Source organism: Telmatherina bonti, assembly GCF_933228915.1.
Source record: "Telmatherina bonti genome assembly, chromosome: 3".
NCBI classification, from domain to species: domain Eukaryota; kingdom Metazoa; phylum Chordata; class Actinopteri; order Atheriniformes; family Telmatherinidae; genus Telmatherina; species Telmatherina bonti.
In genome coordinates, this window is record NC_136621.1 from 34,344,485 (window position 1) to 34,368,481 (window position 23,997).

The 23,997-nt window shown below is 36.8% G+C and overlaps 1 protein-coding gene across 3 annotated transcripts in view; it reads left to right on the forward strand.

Moving 5' to 3' along the window:
• camk2d2 (calcium/calmodulin-dependent protein kinase (CaM kinase) II delta 2) overlaps nt 1-23,997 on the forward strand; it is a 53,455-nt gene that overhangs the window by 17,716 nt on the left and 11,742 nt on the right. For all 3 annotated transcript variants that reach the window (XM_079264714.1, XM_079264712.1, XM_079264713.1), the window contains exons 3-12: nt 14,622-14,681; nt 15,645-15,699; nt 17,142-17,207; nt 17,819-17,891; nt 20,672-20,774; nt 21,555-21,638; nt 21,757-21,851; nt 22,580-22,702; nt 22,856-22,939; nt 23,192-23,234. In XM_079264714.1, coding sequence (XP_079120840.1) covers nt 14,622-14,681; nt 15,645-15,699; nt 17,142-17,207; nt 17,819-17,891; nt 20,672-20,774; nt 21,555-21,638; nt 21,757-21,851; nt 22,580-22,702; nt 22,856-22,939; nt 23,192-23,234 — 786 coding nt within the window. The remainder of the gene's footprint in view (nt 1-14,621; nt 14,682-15,644; nt 15,700-17,141; nt 17,208-17,818; nt 17,892-20,671; nt 20,775-21,554; nt 21,639-21,756; nt 21,852-22,579; nt 22,703-22,855; nt 22,940-23,191; nt 23,235-23,997) is intronic.

Here is a 23,997-nt window from a genome sequence, read left to right on the forward strand (position 1 = left end):
ACTAGTTTGTGTGTTTATGTGTGTGTGCATAAGACTTCATAACACCATTTTTTTTTTTTTTTTTTTTTTTTTTTTGTCAGGTGAATATTGATTGTTAAATATGGTTAATCATTTGTAGTTCTTGAGTCATTGAGGCCGCTTCATCACAAAATGCTTATAGATGGATAATAGTTGGTCTTGGTTCCTTTGAGCTCGGGTTCATTTCCAACTCTGCCAGTTTCCAAAAACTAATTTGGTATTAACTTCCCCATTGACTTGTGTTATGCCTTATATGCAGAGGATAAGATCAGATCGGCCAGTGTTCTGCTTTTTGTACGTGATGCATCAACTGTTCATTCTGCTGGATGGTCAGTAAACAGAACTGTGGTCTTGGCTGTTTTGTCATATTTGATTAAAGGACTGCAGACTTGAGCCTCCCAAGGTCTGAGATAAACATTTCCTTGTTTTGAGTGGACATTTAATTCAATTTGTTTGAATTTTATTCTATTTTATTTGCAGCCAGTATGTACATGTTGCAGAAAAACACACCATAACATAGAATTTATGGGATTTTTTTGTAAATAGGTGTAACAACATGTTAAAAGAAGCATGAACATGCTTTTTTTTTAAAGCCTATACAGCAGTAATGCCACTCATAAGCCAATGTAAATATTTCCTTTCTGTTGTTTGTTTTTGAAGTAATCGATGATGCACATATCAAATGCAACAAGTTTTTTTTGTCATGCCACATTGCAGAAAATGAATTTGTGACAGTATTATGCAGACCTGATTGCTAAAAGAGGACACAGATCATATGACACAAGTCTTAATGACTTGAGAGTGAAGCTAGAAAGCAACAAGATAGGTCATGCAGGTGCAGGCAGAAATAAATACAGCAGTCCTATTGAACTGATATCAAAATAACTAATAATTTCATTCGTGTGTTGGTTTGTATGCAGCCTGCCTGTCCTTGTCTTGCCTTCTGCTCCTCTGCTGTTACAAAATGACTGCTGCTGCAGTGAATCCATTCATTTTCTCCATTTAGAAGCGTCACTCTTTCTTTTCAGCCGAACCTGCTCTGCAGTTTTCTTCTTTCTATTAAAAAAATATTTAATTATGGTGAAAAGTAGAGAGCCGTTATGAGTATTACAAATATAACTTCATCTCCTCGAAACTCCACAATGGCCTGGTTTTCACACTGCCTTTGCTCGAGGAAGTGCTGCTCTATTTAGTTACACACGAGCTAAGCTGTGTTTTAACTGATTCTCAATCAGTTCCTGTACCCTGCTTGTTTTCTCGCCAGTCTCTTTGTCCTCTTGGTCTGTCCCTAGATATGATAGCATTGGACTTGCAGGATGTCAAAGTAAACACAGACAGTACACTGCTGCAGTGCGGTTCCACACATCAGAAACCAAAAGAGAAAAAAGGCAGCAGTGGGGAGAGCCAGAGGGGGATGGATGTGGGAGTTTGTAAGGGTCTGCTGTGGAAATTTTAAATTCTTTGGATGCAGTAATTTTCTGTAGACAATTTCCCACAAATGTTTGCCTACAACACCTTGGGAGGAGTTATTAACAGATTCTCAGATAAATATTATTTCTCTTTTTAGAGTTTTGGGAAGCTATGCTCTTGACTGCATACATTCACATAAAGTAAATAACATTACAGAATCCATCCTTAATTTATAATAAAATATATTACATGCTGTTTATAATTAGAGTTAAGGGAACTATTTAGTTGAATCAGCTTTCATACCTCTTTAGTTATACAACCTTTTGATACAGTTTGCAGACCCTACATGTTTGCAAGAATTATTTTATTACATGATTAAATTACTGTTACTGTTATTATTTCAAACAATATTCAAAATGCAGACAAATCTGGTTTTGTGTTCAGTCTTGACTATTGTTTAATAAATGCTTTTGCTTGTCAGTATTATTTGGCAGCTAACATGACAGTGCAGTGCTTTATAAATTGTTTAACTACAATCTTCATACTGTTTGCACTGCTCACACTGTTTAACTCTGATCAAAATCAGCTTAAAAGACGAGCAATTATACATAAATGCAGATGTACAAGAGATCAAAAACAGCATTAGCGCAGTCATGGAAGGATGCAGTGGATGTGATCCAGAGGTCTTTCCTTTCTTCATATTTCCAGATACTTTCACTTATCTTATGTGTGCTGGAAACACATTTATTACAGCAATGAGCCACAAGTTTGCCAACACTGATGCCAGCTGAAATCATTTTTCAGTGTGTAATGTGATTTGTGTTTTGTGTTTACAGTAAATTTGAACAGTTAACGGAGTGAAAATGGAGGAAAAACTAAATGAACTTGCAAATTAAAATAATTTTATGTCTCTATGTCTTCAAGCTCATATCTGTCTACATTTTCTCCTTGTTACATCAGCCGCAAATTTAATTCTGCCTCCTGGCAGGGTAACTGTAAAATAGTAGCAGTCCAAAATTGCACACCTCCAGTTGTTAGTAGGTGTTGTTGTGTAATGCGTTTTTTCACTGACCTGAATGTTACTTTTCAGTATATCATGATACTGTGCTTATATTTAAATACAAAAAAATATTGATATCAATACAAAAACAGTTAACAAGGAGCCGTATCTGCTATTCTTAAACAAAAACAGATCAATGTCCGTAGCTTACCTTTTACTTTGTGTCCTGTTGCTTGTGGACTTTTATTTACGAGTGCAACTCCTAAAAACAACAGTTGATGAATGTGATTTTAACCCACTGATAAACACTGTTGGAGAAATTTAAAAAAAACTTTAAAATCACATTATTTTATTATTGTGTGAGAAGGAAAATCTTCAACATGTTATAGTAAAGTGGAAGACTGAATAACGTTTATGCCATGAACTTTCTCACAAAGTTTTTAATGTGTGGGTGAAAAAGAAAAAAAGCAACATAGCAGTGAACATCACATCTTGATCTTTACAAATATCTGTTGGCAACAAAGATGCTGCACTTCAGATCGGAAGAAATACCTGCAGATTAAAGTGCAGCTCCACAACACTGGTAAGACAAAAACCTATAAACAACAGTAGTTTGTATTAAATTTGTTCCTTCTTCATTTGATATTGATAAATGCATTGGTGGTTATATAGTATAATTGAAGAAATGGTATAAAATTATCATTGTACTATCAAAGGTGGAGTTTTCATTGTTTTGTAAGACTCCAATTTTTACAACAATTTCCGATCTTTAAACTGTGCTTCTGACTCACTTTGAAGGCAAACTGACATTTATTATATACATTACTGTTGCAGTCATTGCCCTGCAGCATCTTGAGGTGGAGAAACCTCTCTTCAGTACTTTTTTCCACACCCTGGGGCATTGCTTTTACTAGCAGGAGCTACCTCAGAGAAAAGACAGGATACAAGATGGATGCTAAACCTTCATTAAGGGATGCAGTATTATCCTAAAAATCCATGATATTTGTGGTCATATTTTGTTGGGGTGTAACAATGTGTAAAAAGCTTCAAGTTCTACTTGACTTAGATATGCTTTATTTGAGCAAAATATTGCACTAAGGGGCACATTGTTATGTTGTGCATGACTAATCAACTGTTTGATATTTTTAAACGATATACAAAGTAAACAGCCTTTCTAATCAAGTTGACATTGTGCTGTTTGGAGGCCTGTGTTAAAGGTACAGGGTGGTCCCTTTAAAGTTGAGCTAAAGAGGGGAAGAGAGGGAGAGAGAGGCGCACAGAATTTTAGCTGGTTTGACACATAGCGCAGGTCTGAGTCAGAGCGGGGTGGTAGGATGGAGCAAATAAAGTTTTCTCTGAAATAAAAAACCAGTAAAAAAGTATGTTCAGTGTAGGGCTGCACAATTATGACCGAATTAATAATCATGATTATTTTGAGCAATATTATAATCATGATTATTAATCACAATCCTTCATTGTACCTGGAAAATAATTATTTTTATTGCACCACTTGTAGACAACCTACCTGGCAACTCTACATTATATATATATATATATATATATATATATATATATATATGTATGTATATATATGTATATATATGTATGTATGTATATATATGTATATATATGTATGTATGTATATGTATGTATGTATATATATGTATATATATGTATGTATGTATATATATGTATATATATGTATGTATGTATATATATGTATATATATGTATGTATGTATATATATGTATATATATATGTATATATATGTATGTATGTATATATATGTATATATATATGTATATATATATGTATGTATGTATATATATGTATATATATATGTATATATATATGTATATATATATGTATATATATATGTATATATATATGTATATATATATGTATATATATGTATGTATATATATGTATGTATATATATATGTATATATATGTATGTATATATATATGTATATATATGTATATGTATGTATGTATGTATATATATATGTATATATATATATGTATATATATATATATGTATGTATGTATGTATGTATATATATATGTATATATATATATGTATATATATATATATATGTATGTATGTATGTATGTATATATATGTATATATGTATGTATATATATATATGTATGTATATATATATATGTATATATATATATGTATATATATATATGTATATATATATGTATATATGTATGTATATATATGTGTATATATATGTATATTTGCACTCAAATGAATCAGTCATTGTGCACATCTTCAATGACTGTTGGATCCAGTGTAAGCCAAGTGTGTTGGAACAGGGGTACATCAAAAACCTACATGGTAGCAGCTGTTGAGGACTGAATATGGCAACCCTGACCTAATCGAAGCTGGGTGGGAGGAAGCCAGGATACCTATTCTATTCTACAGTCATTTAGCAGATGCTTTTATCCAAAGCGACTTACATATGAGTGATTCACCTGGTGAGAATCCATGCAGGCCACTGTTCAATCCTCCCCCTAGCCAAGACTCAAAACAGTGATCTTTTTGCTGTGAGGCTGCAATGCTAACCACTACTCCACCATGCACCCCTTAGATGTGTGTAATTGCAATCAGTTCAGATTATTTTGGGACTTTTTGTTGTTTTCTGAGGCATAAACCCTGACTAATTTGGATATAAAGGTTTTAGACTACTCTGCCCTTTTTGCATAGAAAATGTTGCAGAAAGATTGGAAACTAACTTAGCTATCCTCATTGAGTGTGCATGTATCAGCTAGTAAATTTAATCTGCATTCATTTCTAATAAATGGCTGCCATCAACATTTGAATTAGACAAGTAAAGAAAAAAGATGCATGGAGTTGCAGTGTTACCTTATAAATAATGTGACCAGACGAACAAGGTACAGACAGGTATTCAGTCAGTTTAGATCAAGCCAAACTGCTCCAGACCTTTCTGAATGATAACAGCTGACTGGAGTAGCTCCACATTTGTCTGTACAATTACAGCAGCTACATTTTCTCTGAAAATGCTGCTGTCAGTTTTTACCACGTAAGCAAAGTGTCCCTCAAAAGTGTATGTGGCAACAGAACTCGAACCTACATGCGTTTAAGTATTCTAAAGCATATTTGTCAGCCAGTCACAGCTCTTTGTTGTCAGGTTTAGGCTTTTTTCAGGGTCAGCCAAATTTCAGAGTTGCTTGCTGCTGAAATGTATTAAATGAAAAGGATTTACTCATCTATTAAAAAGTAATAAGGACCAGTCAGGCCAAAAAAAAGGCAGTCACACCTTTCTTAAGCACTTTTTTTGGCTCTAATGTTGTGGTAATTTGCAAGGACAAAGAATTTATCACCGAAAACAAGTGCATCGCAAAGGTAAGACATATGCACATCACACGGAAACATTAGGACAAAGACGTCTTCTCACAGTGAAAAAACTTGTGATCACTTTTTTTTTTTAAATAGTTTTTTGCAGATATGCAATGCACATTTGCTGTTTGCAAAGCTACTATCCATTGTTGCATTGCCACATTTTGAAAGTTGGCAGAGGTTTTAACTGCAACCTTTCTACCACCACATCTGTATGAAATTTGCTGTGCTCATATTGTATCATTTAAATAAACTACTGCAGAGATCTACATTTAACTGCATCATTCTGCACCTATCATTGCTATCCAAGCTGATGCTGTATTTTCCATTTCTCCAAAGCCGATGCTTAAATTGAAGCTGCAGCTACTGTATGTATGCTTCAACAGACTTAATTATGTGTGCTTTTCTGTCTGTTGTTCTGTAGAGTTTCATAGTTGTGTGTGAACTCTTGGATGTCTGCTATTTGCATGCAAGGCTAGTTCCACTGCAGAGGAGAGGGAAGGCCTGACACTCTGATTGGTGCAGGAGTTGCTAGACAACAGATGTCCAGCCAGCTAGGAGGTGTACTACCTGTGGAGGACAGAGAGAGAGAGAGAAAGAGAGAGAGATAGATTTAAAAGAAAGTGGTGGTGGAAAATGCTGTTGAGAACCATTGAAAATGTCATATGAAAGATGATTGTATATATATATATATATATATATATATATATATATATATATATATATATATATATATGTATATGTGTAAATAAAATATTGGCGTATTCTCACAGCATATGTTCTCCAAAATACTTTTACAGGTTCAAACTTTTGGAGAGCATCTATTATTTTCTTGCTGGGTGCATGTAAATGAACCATGATGCAGTTCTAAGGTAGCTTAGTTTACATACGTTCAAGTTCCCAGATTGCCTTTATTTCGGCTTGGGTAATTGTTACAGCCTCAATATGACCAGCCAGCTGATATGACAGATCATATCCTAGTCCCAGTAATAACTCCGGGGGTCATCAACGTGAATGTGAGTCTTCATATTTCACTATTGTTTTCCTGTTCTTTTTCTTTTGGCACTTAACTCCACTTGAACCATTTGTGCCACTTCAGCAATTCAAATATTAATCTCTTTGGTACATTCAGGAGACTTATTCAATGACTTCTGTTATGGCAAACTTTTTTAGTTTTTGAGATATTTAGCATTTTGTAAAAGTAACTTGTGATTAGATGACAAACCTTCAAAGCAAATTTGGATTGGACACTGAAAAAAATTCAGCTCAGCCACTGATCCATTTTAGCATAATGAGCTGCAAAGTGCTTCAACAGGGTGTAGAGGTCTGCACCAGTTTCCAGTGTCTGGTACATGGCAGCCCTATGAATACTGACAACTTTCTGTCTGCACCTTTGTGGAAGCGTCTCATAACAGCCATGTACACATGGAGAAGTTCCTACATATCTTTGTTTGTGCTGGTTTGAAACCAGCAAGTTTCACATAAATTCATGGTGGTAATTCATTTTTTAATTAAAGCTGCTTCCATTCACACTGTGTCCAGTGCATGATTGGGCTCATTGCTCCCAGCTGTGAGTGTTTGTTAATGTTAGAAATGTCATTATTTCAGTAAAGACTTTAGCAACTTATTAAAAAAAAAAAAGAAAGGGGGGTCACCCTGTTACATCAAGTCAGCTTAGTAGTAGCGTCTTAGGCATTGGTGGGTGGAGCTTCCCAGCATGCCTTGTGGATTCGCTTGCTGTTTGCACCAGTTTCCAGTGTCCGGTACATTGCAGCCATATAACACTGACTACTTTCAGTTTGTACCAGTCTGTGGCAGGATCTCACAATAGCCGCGTACAAATAGAGCTCCTCCTACTTCTAACTCTGATATGTGCTGCTGTGAAACCAGCAAGTTTTACATAAACTCATGGTGGAACTTCACTTTTTATTGAAGCTGCTTCCATTCACACTGTGTCAAGTTACATGATTGCTTCCAGTTGAGTTCTTCAACCAGCAGCGTCTGTTTATTACTATCTATATTAGTATAGTTAATGTCAGCTAAGTCTTTTGTCAAATTATTTAAAAAAGAAAGGCCATAGAGAGTACTGCAAATGTCTTTGTTTACTTTATCGCCTTCAGCTTTGCTGCATTGAGCAAAGTCTGAAAAACTGCACAAGTAAGGTAAAGTCTACATGGTTCCAAACCAATGAGGAGAAAATTTGCAAAAACAAAATAAAGTGTTTCATTCAAGGTGTTCAACAATTCTATGATTAAATGAAATTTAATAATTATTTCTGCAAAGAATTTTTAACAGTCTTTAGTTCTTCGTAGCATTATAGTCAAATATTCAATATTTTTCTATGATATCTCCACGTGCACTAATATAGAATGAATCCTCTTACCAATAAAATAGTTTTATCTTTTCCCATTCATATATGCAGGTTATATGAGGTGGCCTAGTGTTAATGGGACAGGACTATGGCTTTGTAAATCATGGGTTCAAATTTCACATGTGACATTTACCTAATATGTCTGCTCAATACAACTTCCCACCTCTTTTCTTTTAATACTCTTTAAAGGTGGAGTATGTAAGATTTTCAATATTTTCAAAATAAATTAACTAATAAAATAACTACAATCATAATTAGATCATTTTTTGAACATGTTGGTTCCAGTTTGTCCATATTTGATGCGTTATTAAATTTCAAGTTTAATTAATGACAAATGACAAATGACAAAAATCACTTTTTTTTTTTACTGGTAGGAAAACATTTAAGAATGGTCTTTGTAATTTAATAACACATCAAATGTGGACAGACTGGAACCTACATGTTCAGAAAACTATCTAATTATGATTGTAGTTATTTTTTTAGTTAATTTATTTTGAAAATATTGAAAATCTTACATACTCCACCTTTAAGAAAGCATTCCTCTCTGCATTTTTTATAATTAAATTTTTTTCCATTCTTTTGATTTATTTCATACTTTATCAGATTGGAAAGGATACTGCATGTTGGCTAGCTGTTGGAATGGGCTGCTGCAGTGTCCTCTGTCAGAAGGCGGCATGTCCAGAGATGCTTTATTTACCATACAATGGTGGTGATAATAAGATTATTCTGTACTTTCTACACACCAAAAACAGTCATATCATAATGAAATTACAATTCTACACCATAATTTTTATAAGCTGCACCAATGCTCTATGAGCAGTTAAAAAAAATTAAAAGTGCTCCCTTAAATTGCTGCTACATCACCCTAAAACTATTACAACATTTTGCCTCTCACTAATCCATGACAATTTCATCTTAGTTTTCACCACTCGAAAATTAAAAGGTTTTTCACTAACTGCAGTGACATCTTCAGCTTTTTTGCCTCATACATCAGTAAATACTCATTATCGCATTCACACTTCTAATTCTAGTTTTGCTTGTACACGCAACATCAGATCAAATCAAATCGAATCAAACTTTATTATGAAGCACTTTTCATACAATAAAATGTTGCACAAAGTCCAGATTTGCAGATGTTAAAAGCACTAAAAAGAATAACCCATTAACCGCCCCCCCCAACACACCCAACATCCATTTCCAACACCCCATCTTAATCATCAGACAATACACCTGGAGTAATTTCTCTGTTGCTGAGCACAAGACGAGCCTGGCAAGGAAACACAATCACAGAAGTTGTCTGCACCAGGAATCGGCCAAACCGCAGTGACCAGGACACCAACACAGACACCAGTCAAAAGACCAATTCCATGAAAGACGCCCCCGCAGCCAAGGCCAATATTATTTTTTCATAAAAGATTATTAATACATAAGTAGTAATTTTGGTTCTATACTGTACAAATATCCACAACATGGCCGCATAGTGTCCTTTGGCTGTAGCATGTAACAGTTGTGTGATCGAGGCGTAATAGTCTCAAGGTGACAGAAAAATGAAGTGTCAGATGATTTAGAGAAATTGAAGATGCTTGTAATAAAGAAACATTTTAAGCCAGTGAATAAGAATCAGAGTTTGTGACAGACTGAAAGAGACACTGAAGCATAACGTGCCAGTCGATGTTGTGGTCAGACTGAGGCTGAGATGGGCAGATTAGTGACCTTGCTCAGAGGGTCCTGCTAATAATGCAATAACGGCTGAGCTGCCCTTGTTTCTGGCTCTTCCTCTGCCTCTCTGCTGCTGTGCCTGTCTCTACAGCTGGCAGGAAACTTCAACAAAATTGGAATTGGCGTGTTCTCACAGGCAATATGACAGGCTTGCAACCACACAAAAGAGCTGCATTACATTGAGTGTGCAAGAATAAGGATGGGTCTTCTACATCGTTTCCAGTTAGTCTTCATCACTACTCTTGCAAAGCCCGTAAGGAAAGACTTATTTTGAAGATAATCAAGTTTATTTATTTGTATAATTTGCTTTTTTTTTTTTTTTTTTTTTTTACAAGTCAAGTCTGTTTATTTCTCTGGCACATGGAGAAAATAACCTCAGTTGATACTCAGTTGCTGTGTTGTATTAGTTTAAGTGAAATAATCACTAATTGCCCAATGATTGCTGGGACAGACTCCATCTTCCCACAACCCTAAAATGGACTAAGTGCTGAAGAAAATGGATGGATGGAAATAATCACCAGTGTATTGGTCTTAAATATTAATTAAAAACAACAATGAATGTCAAATAAACCAAAAGTAAAACAAATGAAATTGAATAGAATTGTTGCATAGTCAAAGCCAAGACTTTTTACTCAACCGAGCCCAAAGCCAGCAAAGACAAAATGTTGAAGAGTAATTGCTTTGTACACCAGTTGATTGAAGGTGTTAGACTGGAATGGTGGTTTCTTACCATTTAGAGCAATAAAAACAAGTCATAACATGTTTGAGTGTATCCTGAAAAAAACTGGGAGCCAATTTAGGATGACAAATACAGATGTGATTATAATGATTGAATCAGATCACCATAAAAAATAGTTCCATCACAATTTGGTGGAAAGAGGTAAGCCTTCACCTTACTGGCAAAGCTTTATAGGAAAAATGTGTTTGGTTAATGAGCTTATTTGTTTCTGAAATATAAAGGCATAGCCATTATAGCTGGGTAACAGTGTATATATAAAAGATCACCTGTACAGTTAGAACCATACATGATTCATGGTTATACATCTCTATGAAAATTCAACAGACCTCAAATTAAAGTAAGTTTGTGTTGATATGTGCAGATAAACCACCTGGAAAACAATGAAAGCGGTTCAATACTTTTTATACTTTTAAAAAATTTACCTCAGAGGAATCACAGTATATAACTAAAAGAGAAGGGGGCCTTTTGTGGTGCCCTGTGGTACCCTACAATTGGTTAGGCTTGGGGTTGATGAATACTGGAACCATTTAGGGGTTTAACCATCAAAGTATTATGGTTTTTTTTTTTTGTTATTGCTGTTTGTTCTTTTTACCAAAGGTGCAGGCAGATCCACTGGCACCATAACAGATTTATTAGAACCAATGAGTGAAAAGATGGATAGTTGTTTTTTAGTTAATCAAAGTAATGAATGAATTTAGAAGGTCAAGACACTGATTGTTCAGTCGTCTACAAACAAATTTGTTCATTAGTTACAATCTCCTTTGATGTTTTCATAGTAGCGGTAGTGCCTCAATAGCTGATGTTAACCATATGCTTTCAATTTCATTGTCAAGATTGATTCATGTTTTAGATTTTCTATGTGTATTTTTTGGATTTCTGCTTGTTTTGTGTGAGTGCACTGCACATACTTATAGCTGGATTATATGTATCTATAATGAGAACAAGCTGCTTGCCGTTCTTTGTTGGTATTTCCTCTGCGCTACACAGAGCCTGCAGTTTCAACAGCATCTTGAAAAAAGAGGAGAGAACATAGATGAGAGTAAAAAATAGGCGTCCTATTTTATTCGGGGAATAGGGAAAGCAGAACCTACTGCTCCTGTTTCGCTCTCTCTCTCACTTTCTCCGGCTCATGTGCCTTGAGGCGAGGTTGAAATGGGTCGCCTCAAAACCGTAGTGTGTTGCTCATGGTAACAATTGCTGTTCTGACTCACTTTCTCAGAATCAGAATCACTGGACTTGGATTTGGATAGACAGACTTGTGTGTCACTTCCTGTCCAAAATGTCAGATAAAATCAGTCTGGTCTAGTTGCAGATTGCTATGCGATCCAATGTAGATTTTCACATTTCCTGTCTCGGCTTCTGTTGCAGCAGAGTAGGAATACCAGTAACCGCACTTTGTCTTTTCCATTGTTCAGCTCATGGAACCAACTGGCTTTCCTACTTGCAAGCACATGTATCTTGTTTACTTGTTTTGAAGTTAAATTGATGTTAATTTGACATATATTGTTATTCAATTAGTTGTACTGGGAAAATAACTAACAAAACAATCTATAGTTTTTTTTTCCTTTTATTTAGAGTTGGTATTGGCACAGAATTTCAGAATAAATTTCGTTATTTCCTATTGAAGCTATGAAAGTTTTGCAGGGCTACTATTTAGTATGCAAACTTGAACGTGTAGGGTGAGCCTGGGGGCACCTGGGCAGGTACAATTGGCACTAATGAGGAACAGATATCACCAAACTTGAAACATTTTTAAGGCTTGTATAATACATAATACAGTTTAATATAAAAGATTTCCCTGGAAAAGGTGATAATTAAAGAATGTCTGTGATGATTTTTTAATGAACGTTATTTTGCATCAGTTTTAAGATATAATCAGATTAATTTGTGGCTAAATTTATGATTAAAAACACGCAACTAGTGATAAATATATTCATTAATGTGTGCATAATCCAAAACACTGTGTCAATACCGACTGCGAGATATTTTTGCTGCTTTTCCTGTCTAAATCCCAGTTTGCAATCTGATTGGATTTCCTCTGTTGAATTAAATCAAATCAAAGGTTGTTCAATAAAACAAACGATAATGAAATCTGACTCTCTAATGTGATCTGAATTAATTTTTCATGTTATCCCTGCAGAGGGGAGACTTGAGGGTGGATTTTATAAATGTTGATGGTTATTTATTACCCAACAACAAGACGAACCAGTCAAAAGCCAAGCCCTGAAAAGACTCTGCTAAGTTTTAAATATCATAATAGATTCTTTGCAGTGGTGTTGAAGGAAATTTAGTGGGCCAGAAATGCAGGTCTGATGCTGATTAAAGCCAGTAATTCCTTGAAAAACTAAAAAGTAGGACGAATACCGACTGGAAAACCTGCATTTCTAAGTCTGTTTTCTGTATTCTGACCCATATTCAACCTTTTAAACAAGTGGGGCAAAGTTGTTAAAGTGGAACTATTATATGCTAATTTATTTTTATTTCTGAGACCTGAAGGGCTGGGATTGATGGAGTTATTGTCACAAATGGCTTTATTTACTTCAGACCGACCCTCTCCGTAGGCTGTCAGATCAGCCTGCGGGCAAAACGAGTGGATTGAGACTCTTCCGCATTAAGCCCCGCCTCCCGCCACTGCACTACATCGGGAGCGCGCACCGCACCTGCTTTCGCCGTCATTGTAACATCTCATAAACAGAAGGATTAGGCTAATAAGAACTCAATAAAAAAACAAAATACAATGTCAACACATAGCATACAGACCTACATGTTGGAACCTGAATCAGACCCTGAAAACGAAGTGGAAAACAGCAACCCACAGCAAGGAATGCAGCAGGATGTCTCTCTTTGGTAAACTCACCAGCCATCGTTGGAAATAACTTTATCCGACGTTTTCCACCCGCCTGATGTATTTGTACATGCCCTTGTTAACCAGTAGAAGGTAACCAATCACCGAACCTTATCCCCCGGGACGTCACAAGGATTTCCAAGTAGAAAAAACTCTCTAAAACCACGCGTTTTTCGTCGCCATGGAAACCGAACGGAGAGCGTGCTGGAACTCAAACTCAAACTCAAACATGCGTTTAGGTGATAAAAAACAGTGTCGTTCACATGTCTGATGAGGATTCAACATAGTAACACTGTAGAAAGCTCAGAAAACTCAAAATACCATAATAGCACCCCTTTAAGTCATATAATTCGAATAAAAAAAAAAAATAAAAGAAAAGGGATTTTCAGTTTTTATTTTAACCATTATTAAGGTAGAGCTGGGCATATCATCTAAAATGAATTAAAACCAACATTCAGAAGCAATAATCAATGTAATTTTGCTCAGGTCAATTATTTAAATTGTTTGTAAATTTAAATTTCTCTTAAATAAATGAAAATGTCAATCAAATGACCATATATATTAAATTGTGTTTGTTTAATTTGTTTTATTGCACAATATCTGCTCTTCTTGTATGAGTAAGTTTACAACAAAAATTCCAGTCAGCTATGAGGTGTTGAAAATAAAATGATACTTTAATAATCATAATCATAGTATCCTGTTCAGTTAATCATGATATTTATTTGAGGTCATATTCCCCCAGATGGATTTTTTTTAAAGCTCCTAATGGCAGCAAAGAAGCCGCGGTTTAGCTTCACACCAAAGGTCATGATGAACCCACTGTGGCGATTCATTGTGGTAGCTGTTTGCTGAGGCCTGCCTGTTGGTGCCACATAACCAAACACATATCAGGTCGCATTATTTCTGTCAAGCATTCTGCTCTGATAAGGAAAAGGGCAGGCTGACACAAAGCCAGCACACACAGGCAGGCACAACAAAAACGCACAGTGATGCTGATGCCCAAAACACTGGACCTTGTCCTCCACTGAGGCAAAACTAAGTTGTAGCCAACTTCATGTCAGATGATTTAGAGAGCCAGTCACTGCAGGGAACAATGAAGAACAGTAAAGTAACCTGTCTTTGTTTGTGTCTCCTCTGCTTTTCTTTCAGATCATCAAAAGCTAGAGAGGGAGGCGAGGATTTGTCGTTTACTAAAGCATCCTAACATCGGTGAGCGGAGTGTCCTCAATCTCTGAACACACACATGAAAACACACACGCACATTTCGTTCAGGTCTCTTGTGATTTCTGCTGTGGCTATTCATCTTCTCGACACAGTTATGAGACAGCTAGGGAGAAGGAGAGAACAAGTTTGTGGAGGTGTGTGTATGTGTGTGAGATCATGTATCTAATAATGATGTACCTGTGTGTGCTCCCTGCTGAGTCATCAGAGGGACATAGGAGCCCCCTTTCTAAACAACTGACCCTCTACACGCTTTCCTCCTCATTATTCCTCTGATAAAAGCTGTCTCTTCTTTTTTGTTTTCACACTCATCTACAGAAGCTCTTTTTTTTCTTCTTGCAACTGCTTTATGTCTCTATTAATATCAATTCAACCTTCTAGGATGACTGCTCTTGTATAAAATCAGAGGAAGACCACTGACTGGAATTTTATAATTTATTGGCCTTTAATGTTATAAAATACCAGAATGGGGAAAAGTGTGACAACAAGTCTGAGATGCAAGTTTTTATAATAAAAAAAAGAAAAAAAATGCTCAGTGCGTTTTGTTAACTTGATCCGCTTCATGGTCCCAGTACACCGTTATGGTGCTGTAATATTTCCCATTTTGGCCATTAAAGCTGCAAAATCCCAGTGTAATACTGTATTTCTGAAGAACAGCTCAAGAGTTCTGCGTTTAAATTAATTAAATACCCTTTTATAAGAAACAGCAAGTTCACAAAGACTTGAATCAATGACGTGTCTTTGTTAGTGTGAAGTTTGACTTGGCCTGAGTTAATGTTGGTCTGGATAATGTTTAAAACCAAGCTTTTTCTGTGTTTGCTCTAAAATAATCCCTTCCAAGAAAGGATTTACTATTAAAGTGAAACGTTTGCTGATCCATTGTTATTCTTCCTGTCTGTCCCTGATTTCATCTGTCCTGTGATTGTATTTCTGTTAAATCTTTTTTTACAGTAAGACTCCATGACAGCATATCAGAAGAGGGTTTCCACTATCTGGTGTTTGATCTGTGAGTAAGACACTCTTTGTCTGTGCATCCTTCTCTCACACACACACACACACACACACACACACACACACACACACACACACACACACACACACACACACACACACACACACACACACACACACACACACACACACATATGCACATAGACACCTACAGTTTCAACATTTTCAGCTATTCTCATGTTAGAATAGCTTAGAACAGGAATATTATTATTTTTTCTTTAACTACAGTACCAGTACCAGAGTTTAGACACACTTTCCTGTTAGATTTAATGAGAAAGTGTGTCCAGACATTTGATATGTACTGCACATTAACCCTCTGGGGACCAAGGGTGTTTTAGAGAAATAAACCTGACTTTTTTTTTAGTTTAAACGCTAATAAACACCACCTTTCAATGCCCCATAATGTCCTATACCTTGTTTTTGTTTTTTTTAAAAAATTGAAATATTATAAACTGCTATGTAAATGAGGCTCCTATGCTTGAAATAAAGAGTAGTATAATTTCGAAGCATGACTAAAGGTACTGAAGGGAACTGAAGCACTGCAGCTTTCCAAAATCACTGTCAGCTGCACACACTGTATCTGTTACCAAGTTATACATCTGTTACGACGCCGTCGTGTCATTTATGTTGAAAGAAACTGCTTGAGTAATGCAAATGTTTGTTTGCGGACTTACGCATGGTATGCGTGCGTAAAAGCTGTTATTTTCATAATTTATCGGCCTTGTAAATACAGAAGGCAGCTATCCGACTGCTAATGACACCGATGCATAGCGATTGACACTGTTTGGAGGCGTTTCCTGAAGCATCATCGGCTCTGATTGGACAAACACGTGTCATGTGCCAAAGACAAAGGCTCTGATTGGAACACCTATTTTGACACAACACTGTATCACATATGAATGGGCTACAGTGATGCTGGAACTACTGTCTGAAAGCCCGGAGTCTCCCGATTAAGAGGGAAAAAAAAGTAAGTTTCTATCTTTTATGGTTCGAAAGCTATGCTCGATTAAACACAACATGGTCCCTGGCATCGCCGATGATGCCGGCGTCCCCAGAGTGTTAAAATGTTGTGTTTTAGATATTTAAAGGAGTCATAACTTGGTCTTTTCATGTCTCCACTGTCCTCTAAGTGTTTTTAAATAATTGTTTAAACACTAATATGATGCCTCCCGAGGGTTTGTGATGGTGTGCAGCAACAGATTGCAAGGACGTTATCATCTAAGGTGATGGAGAAACAATAAGCAGGTGCTGTTTCAGGAGTGAAGTGAAGAATGCCCACAAGTGTTCAGCTTTTCTACATTTAACATTGAAGTTCATATTGTTTGGTTATGTTATGATGATACAAGCTGCCATGTGTGTCTGCTAGCCGGAATGTACCTTTAATAAGAGGAAAAGCTGAGTCCCATTTCAAGCCTTGCTGTCTCTGTGTCCCTGTAGGGTGACAGGAGGAGAGCTGTTTGAGGACATCGTAGCCAGGGAGTACTACAGCGAGGCTGATGCCAGGTAACTCCCCACCACCACCACAAACACACACACACACACACACACACACACACACACACACACACACACACACACACACACACACACAGGCACACACCGCTGAGCTCAGCAGCCATCATGCATCTCTGTCTGCCAATGGAGGGAACTTTCTGTGCGTACATATTTGTGTGCTTCACATATGGTCGTCTCAAAGGTATGATACAGCCACCCTGTCTCTGTGGTATCTCAGAGTTATTTATACAGATGATTAATGATATGAAGTCTGCAGTATTAATCATACACAACCTACCTTAGAGTGCCAGCTTTTTGCTGAAAGATGGCCTCCTAAGAAAAAGAGTAAAAGAAAAGGAGAGTGAATGTGGTGTTATATATACAGGTACACCTCACAGTTTAATACACTAAATCTAGTGAAATGTGTCACAGTGTCACGTTACATTATGCCATTAGTCAAGCTAGCCATGTCAAATACATGGTTTATTATCAGAATATGCACATTCTTAATGATTTTCTTTTTGTCCTCCTTTTTCTATTTATTTCCCTCATCTCTGTCTTGTTTTTTTGCTTTTTTGTCTGGTCTTCCACCCACAATCCTGTTCATGTCCTGCTCTTAGCCATTGCATACAGCAGATCCTGGAGAGTGTCCATCACTGCCATGTTAACGGGATCGTTCACAGGGATCTAAAGGTTTGTATGTCCTCAGACGTTGCTGCAGTCCAGATCATATGAAATCAAGATGACAAGATTAAAAGAATAGCTGCATTCTTTATATTTCTGTCACTTGCATCTTTTGAAGTTTGTTTGTTGAATTAAAATACGTTTTTTTCTCATCTGAGAGAAAATGTGAGACCATATCTGGATTATTTGCCACATACTTCCAGTTTTTGGACATTGTTAGCTTTCTTCTGTCTTCAGTCTTGCAAAAAAGAAAGTAAACCCATGTTCAGTTCTAAGGTTTTATGCATCAGGATTAGATTTAAAAACTAAATTAAAGAATAAGTTGATAGAAATGAGAAATGAACATCTGTGACACCATATCAATATTCATCTTACTATTATGAAAGTTGCTAATCAAATACACCTCATTCACTGATAATCAACATTTTCATAAAACTCAAAGTTTCTGGCACTTTGTTGATCTGCAGAATAGCGATTCAAAGGAGAATTGTTGATTGTTGTTCTTCATCTTTCTGGTAAAAGTTATGAGGTCATCTCTAAACAATTTGTAGTTCTTCATTCTAAAGTAAAAAATATCTTTTCCAAGTAGAAAACATTAGAATGACTTCCAACCTCTCCTGGGACAAATGTTCATGCCAAAGTCACACCATGCTAAAGTGCTACATCTCAAACTGCTACTCTGTGACCGTAAAGTCTGAACAAGCATGGCTGGTTTGGAAAGATTAGTGCAATAAACATGGCTGAACAAGACCTTTAGAGCAGATGGGTTAATGTTACAGTGGAGACATTTGGACACAATATGCACATGGACATGGAAATCAAAGATGACACCTCATGCCACTTTCAAGCATGGTGGCGGAAGTGTCATTATTTGGGTTTGATTTGGAGCCAGCATACCCGGGCACCAACAGACCCTAAGTAAGGAATGTCCAGCTCAGGTCCTTGAAGGCAACAATCTTACAGGTTTTCCATGCATCCCTGTTCCGATGCAAACTAATCACTCATTTTGCAGAACTTCATTGGCTGTTGGATGCATTTAATGGAAGCCAGGTGTGTTGGTGCAGGGATAAATCGCAAACTTGGCCCTCGAGGACCGACTTTGGGTACCCCTGCTTAAAGCCAACCACAAACTTCTCTACATACAAAGTATTCTGAGGTCAAATCTGATGCCATCTGTCTGATGGCTGAAGTTTTGCTCAAATTGGGTCATAAAGCAGGACTGTGATCCCAAATGCACAAGAAAATCTTAGTTAATAAAAAAAGAATCAAGATGCAGCAGTGGCCCAGTCAAAGCTCATGTGTCGTTGTTGTGTTTTTAAAATGGCATGCTCAAACCCTTTAATCCTTAATGCATTATACTTGATATGTAAAGTTTATGAGACCTATTGCATCCCCATATGGTAAAAAAGTTAGCTCAGAAAACGTGTGGTTAACAATCTTCTATATCCTATGCCCTCTGGTGGATACATTATCATTTATTTATTTATGAATTTATTTATTTAACTTTTTTGAAGGCCAAATGAAATTTTGCATTTGTTTTGGTTAGATAGTTCAGTTGTTTTCGTCATGTTGTCATTAATCTAAGGTTGTACTTAATAGGCACCTTGTTTGGATCAAATATTTATTTTGTCCTGATGCATAAAACCATAAATGATTATTTTTCACATGGCTTTATTTCTTATTAGAATTTAATGTTTGATTCTTGTTGAAATAGTCTCTATTCATAAGTAAATGAGTAAAGAGTTGTCCCAACAATAGGAGCAGTCCAGAATGAGATGCAGTGAAATGATTTGCTTTTGCATAATTATGTAAAATTTTTGTTGGTATGGGAGAGAATTTCTGATGTCATGAATATTCCTATGAGTGTGTAGGAAAGGCAGTGTGGAGAAGCTCTTTTAAATACAGTCACTGTAACTAAAAACAGGAATTTAAAAAGTTTTAACTTCTTGTTAGATTTCTAATCTGCAGATTTGCTCATGAGAGAGACATTTTGCCAGAATAATTCAAGGTTTTCTAAGTCTTTCATAATAAGGAGGACATATTCAACACCATGTCAATAACTGGGTTGTCCGTGAGTGTCTGTGTCCTGTTATGTTATATGTGGTTTATAAGCCGACTGCTCGCAGGCTGTCTGTGCTTAGAGTCTCTAAATGTTAGGAAATGTTTTATTCATAAGCTCACACTGTCTCACTGGCCTTAGGTTAGCAAAGACCTTTTTGCACCTGTGCCCATGTGTGTGTATGTGTGTGAGAGTGTGTGTGCACATGTCTGCATGCTGTGGGCTCAGAAATATTCATGATTGTGCAAAAATGCATTAGTGCGTGTTTGTCGTTACTTATACGTGGCTGAGTCACTTGTTTTTACACTCACACCTCCTGTGACACCACTCCTTCCCCCTGTATCTTTCTCCCCTCACTGTGCAATTTGTTCCCACTCATGGATTTTAATAGTGGATTGGTGCTGCTGTGGACGAGGACATCGCGTCCACTGCCAAGTCGCTCCTTCTGAATCCATGAGGCTGAGGGAACAAGTCCACAGCTCAAGCGTACAAATGTCCATGGTCACCTAGAGAGTTGGTCCCGTGCACATGTTTGTGTCTCTGTCATATGTGTGGCAGAAAGGGAGTTGCCTCAGACACGGATTTAAGAGCAGTTTAGTGTCACTGACTCCTAATGGTTTGGATTAGGATTTGGTTTGGCTAACCTGATTTTAGATCTGTGTCTGTGGGCAGCTTGGTCCCTGAGCGTGTGACCTCTCACTTCTAACCTGTTTGACTCCGCCCCCCCCAGCCTGAGAACCTTCTATTGGCCAGTAAGCTGAAGGGGGCGGCGGTCAAGTTGGCTGACTTTGGGCTGGCTATCGAAGTACAGGGGGACCAACAGGCATGGTTTGGTGAGTATTCGCCCATCTGTTTCTTAAATCGTAGACAGTTTGTCAGCCAAACAACCAATCAGTTGGTCAGCTACTTCTGTAGATGGTTAAGAGTGGTGGTAAATTTCTCCCTAATAACAATAAAGAGAAATTCAGCGGAGACTGGTTTATTTATTTGTTGTTGTTGTATGTCGCTTTTGCTTTGTTTTTTTGTCAATATAGTTGTAAAATCCCAAATATTAAAGCCACAGGGAATAATTAAACAGAAAGAGAAGCACTGTCCTATTTGGCAATGATAAAAGTGGACGTACATGAAGTTCAGCAGCCACTTAAGTCATTTATTTATTAAATTAAAGACAAATGTAAGTAGCAGCCTTAAGGTCAATGCAGAAATATTCAAATAAAAAGATTTTTTTTTAATGTGCCAACATCAGGATGCAGTTCTGATAGTTGCTTTTTGTGAGATATTCAGAACATTTTTTTTATTTTAAAATCTTTTGTTTGAGTTTTTATTATACCGTGAGCCAGAAATGTTCATTCCGGCAGCACTTAAATACAAGATATCAATAACTTCCTTATCTGAAACACTGTCAGACCTTTTTTTTTTTTTCTAAAAAAAAAAAAAACCTTTTGGCAAAGCTACAGGATATAAAACAGCCTTCAGTTCTCACTGAACAGAGTTGTTTCCCAGAACACTTTCCCACTTATGTGCCATATTTACAATGAATTTCGAAGCAATATGTTGAAATCCCTACATCCACCCTCCTTCACTGCCGCCTTCCTTTCACATTACTTCTCCAGGCTTTGCTGGAACTCCAGGCTATTTGTCTCCAGAGGTTTTGAGGAAAGACCCATATGGGAAACCAGTGGACATGTGGGCCTGTGGTAAATAACTCAGACTGCATGCATGTTGTTTTTTCTGCTTTTGTTACTGAATCACGGAAGTTTTAAAAACAACAAGAAACTACATGTTTATGTGACTTCAAATGTCACTTTGTGTTAGGCGTGATTTTGTACATCCTGCTGGTGGGTTACCCTCCCTTTTGGGATGAAGATCAGCATCGCCTCTATCAGCAAATCAAGGCTGGGGCCTATGATGTGAGTGTTCACTCAAACACACACACACACACACACACACACACACACACACACACACACACACACACACACACACACACACACAGAATGGTTTAAAACAAACAAAAAAAACAATTCACATAAAGGGGGAAAAGATGGGGTGGGGGGGGGTAAGAATAAATAAAATATGTGTATATATATATATATATGTATGCATATAAGTGTACGAATGTGTAGATATATGTGTACATATATCTATTGTATAGACCTTGTAAAAACAAACTAATACCCAATGTTGTACACACACTTGTTGTGATTGTCAACTATGTGAACTCTCCCCTGCTAAACCAAATAAAAAACTGAATTATAAAAAAAAAATAAAACAACTGAACAAACTGAAAAAACAGTAAAGCAGATGTTTATTAATATTTATTTTCTTTCTCAGACAAAAGTAACAGACAAACCCCTTACTCTGATAATATAAAGCAAACCCTATTTATTACCAACCTTTAAAAAAAAACAAAAACAAATTTAAAGTAGATTTTACATCAATAACTTTAAACTTCTGAATGATATCCATGAGCTGGATTGTTCCTACAACGGATTTCCTCCATGGATGTATGGCCGGATAAAAGTTTCTCTTTCTTTCATTTAAAGCACAGATAGTTTATTAATTTTGTGATTTACTCATATGTGTTTTCTTTATTTGTGTGATAAATGTTTTGAACTTCTTTTATTTTTGTTTACAGTTCCCATCTCCAGAGTGGGACACCGTTACTCCCGAGGCCAAAGATCTGATCAACAAGATGCTAACAATCAACCCAAGTAAACGCATCACTGCCGCCGAGGCCCTCAAACACCCCTGGATCTGCGTATGTGACACACACTTACATATATGGCGAAGCAGAAATAGATTAGCACACACAGACAATGAGTTCCTACGATATATACGTTTTTGTAAATGCTGAATGGCCCATAGTGTCTTTATTTCCCTCTCATTGTCAAATCTCAACCTCTTCCCGCAGCAACGATCCACCGTAGCTTCCATGATGCACAGGCAGGAGACTGTGGAGTGCCTGAAGAAGTTCAATGCCAGGAGGAAACTCAAGGTGAGGCTTCTGGCACTTGGTCACGTTTCCACTTGCACAGATAAATCCATCATCCATTTCTTCCCCTTCTCTGTCTTCCTAACTCAAGACTTCACTGTAACTTTAAAATGACTAAGACCTTCTGGAAGCCGCGTTGCCCTGTTGCCGTGCCTCTCTTTTTCTTGCTGCAACCTTATAATCGGTCTCTTTTCTGTGTCTTTCTTCCTTTGGTCCATCGTCATTTCCTCCTTTTTCCCTTCTCTGTCACTGCAGGGAGCAATATTGACCACTTTGCTGGTCACAAGAAACTTCTCAGGTATGTTTCTCTCAGCCTGGTACGAAAAAACTGGTTTCCAAAACAGATAGAAACATTAAGTCTAATAAGGCTGGCTGGTGGACCTTTTCTCAGGCTTTCATACTTTTATAGTATGATTAAGTATGCTTCTAACATCTAGTGGCGGAGCTAAACTTTTTTATATGGGGGGGTCAAAGGGTGTGCAAGACATACAATATCACATGTACAGTGCTGTGAAAACTACTGCCGTGTTCAAGAGACATGAACTATAAAACATCTTTACGGTAATAAGTTGCACCACCGAGTGGAAATAAGATCTTGACCTGATCTGCGTCCTTCTTTTCCAAAAAAAAAGTCAAGTATATTTTCCTTTTTCTTCATTTTAAAAAATTTTTTTGATACAAAACAAAGCTGGTTACAGGCTATATTTTGGAACAATTTTGTGCTGTAGCTTACTTTAAAATCAGCTAGCAGCCTTTCCGTTTAGGTTGAAATGAATCGTGTAGCTTTAGCTTAGTTAGCATTGAGTTACTTGGATACAGAGTACCGGTTGAAGCATTTTTTATAATTTGTGTTAAGCTAAAATGTGAAACACTATATTAACTAATTCGATATGTAGTCTCTAAATACAGTCACCGAAAACTAAATATGACATGGTTCCACCACATTATCTTAAAGAGACACTACAGAACTTTTGTCATTCTCCCCATTTCCCCTGTAAATGACTAATTCAGCGTCCAGTTTGCATCCTGCCTGACCTGTTAGATCTCTCCAGCAGCAATTG